Source organism: Cupressus sempervirens, chromosome 11 (assembly GCF_028749045.1).
Source record: "Cupressus sempervirens isolate cs-2001-9-10 chromosome 11, ASM2874904v1, whole genome shotgun sequence".
In the NCBI taxonomy this organism is placed as follows: domain Eukaryota; kingdom Viridiplantae; phylum Streptophyta; class Pinopsida; order Cupressales; family Cupressaceae; genus Cupressus; species Cupressus sempervirens.
The window spans coordinates 810596106-810598640 of NC_143128.1; the positions used below are offsets into that span (position 1 = coordinate 810596106).

Consider the following 2535-nt stretch of genomic DNA (forward strand, 5'->3'; position numbering starts at 1 on the left):
CAACTTCTGCATGGGGTGACATTGACAAAGCTATCTCTGAAGTCAATGACATTGATGACAATATCGAAAACACAAGATTCATAGGAAAACATCTCACAGAAGAAGAAAAATATGACATGCAACAAGATATTCAAACTGCACTCAATAAAAACGTTAGTAATCTATCCTCAAGACCATTTGAAATTGCAAGACATCCACAAATCATGGACAACAACGAATACTACCGGTTAAGATGATCCCTAAATAGAGAGCAACAAACAATCATTAAAGACATTATCATGAAAAAGTTAAAGGATCCTAACACTCCAATACATTTGTTCCTAACAGGAGGAGCAGGAACTGGAAAAACATTTACTGCAACAACTATTTACCAAGCACTCATTCGACTATACAAAAATGCAATCGATAATGATCCTGATAAACCAAAAGGCCTAATGACTGCATATACAGGAAAAGCAGCATACAACATTGGTGGATCAACATTGCATTCAGCCTTTCACATACCTTTCAATAAATCAGAATTTGTCCCACTTAGCACAGAGACATTAGATGCAATGTCAAAGACCTACAGTCAATTACACGTGCTTCTTATAGATGAGATCTCTTTGGTAGGGTCTACATTTTTACGGTATCTTGATAAACAATTACGTGATATTATGCAATTGCCTACTAAATACTTTGGTAACATTGACACATTTTTTTGTGGTGATCTCTACCAAGCTCTCCCAGTGCTAGACTCAGATGTATTTAACAATAGCCCATCTCGAACAGAATTAATGCCCTACAATTTTTGGAAAGACAAGGTAAAGTGCTATTCTCTAACCACAACAATACGACAAAATGATAGTCAATTCATTGGTACTTTGAACAGGATACGTTTAGGAAAACATACAAATGATGACATACAATACCTCAATCATGCTTGCTTACGCCCAGCACCACTTGACCCAACATTTCCATACCTCTTTTTCAAAAGACAAGATGTTGACACACATAACAAGAATATGCTATCAATAATTCTTGGTGACAACATTATATTAGATGCAATTGACATTTTAGACCAAAACTATACTACAACACGCATCTACAACCATGCAACAACCTTGCCAAGTCAAATAATCTTAAAACCAAATATCCTCGTTGAAATTATTGGAGGGAACTATAACACAGAAGATGGTCTTGTTAATGGATCAGATGGAATCCTGAAAGCATACACAAGACAACAAGATATTGACATAATTTGGATTCAATTTAATGATTCCAAAATAGGTCAGTGCCAAAGAAATAAATTAGCTCAATATTATACTACAGAGATTCAAACAGATTGGGTCCCAATACATCGAATAGCAAGACCAATTCCAAAAATGTTCACTGGTGGACAAGTAAAAATCAAAAAACAGTTCCCAATACAGCTTGCATGTGCTCGAACAATACACCGATCTCAAGGGCTAACATTAGCAGGCCTTGCTTTTGACCCAACCGGCATTACACAACATGGCTTAACATATACAACACTTTCAAGAAAAAAAGAAATCCAATCACTATATTTACTTAAACCTTTACAATCAAAACATTTAAAAGTCAAACAAACTATTCATTCTGAGATGTCTCATCTCCAAACAAATGCACAATGGAAACTTGAAAATCAATTAACATGCTTGATGCAAGATTCACATATAGTTCTATGTACACTAAATACCCGTAGCTTAAGAGCACACATAGACGACATTATTAATGACTATGACATCATGGCTTCTGATATTTTGTGTCTCCAAGAGGTCCACTTGCCTCCATCCCATACAAATATCCTCCACAAATACAATAGCCATACATTGTATCATATACATGGCATAACAACTTTTGTAACAAACAATCTACAAGTGTTGAATACAAAAGAGCATAAAACACAAAATAGTGAAGCCATAACATTGACACTATGCCATCATGCCATCAAATACAATGTGACTAATGTTTACATACGCCCCAATATTCCCATAGATGGCATCTTGGCCATAATGGCTGACATCTTTACCTATCCAATCCAACAAACAACTCTTTTCATTATAGGAGATTTTAATTTAGACATGTCTAATGACAAAAAAACAACAAGAAGACTAATACAACATATGAAACAACACAACACACAATTTGCTCTCAACAAAACACATACTCCAAATAGACCATTAATTGATCATATATGGACTAACTCAATTGGAAATATATGTTCTGCCTATACAACAGAAGCATATTGGACAGATCACCCCTCAACTTTCATAAAGATCCATTCTGTGGGACAATAAAATGAAAACCTAGCACTTCTAATCTTTCAACATGGGTCAATCTTGTCATTGTAAATACATTCAATGAGAGAAATGAATAAAAAAGGTAATAGCATCAATTGCTTCAATATATTTTATTATCTACAAGATGACCAGTCTTAACATTGTGTTATTTCCTTTATAATAGATCAATCATAATGGAAACAACAACCCCAACAACTGAAGCAGATACAAACAAGCAAAAAAAATCAAAAAG

General features: G+C 34.5%; 1 protein-coding gene across 1 annotated transcript; it reads left to right on the forward strand.

The window, feature by feature from the left end:
* The first annotated feature begins 278 nt into the window (after positions 1 to 278).
* LOC149532032 (ATP-dependent DNA helicase RRM3-like) lies at positions 279 to 882 on the forward strand. The gene is made up of 2 exons (XM_089808415.1): positions 279 to 681; positions 872 to 882. Exons 1-2 carry the CDS (start codon positions 279 to 281, stop codon positions 880 to 882), a joined length of 414 nt encoding a protein of 137 aa, XP_089664541.1.
* The last annotated feature ends 1653 nt before the right edge of the window (positions 883 to 2535 follow it).

Coding starts and splice junctions, on each gene's coding strand:
- LOC149532032 (XM_089808415.1), top strand. CDS start 279: ATGAAAAAGTTAAAGGATCCTAACACTCCAATACATTTGTTCCTAACA.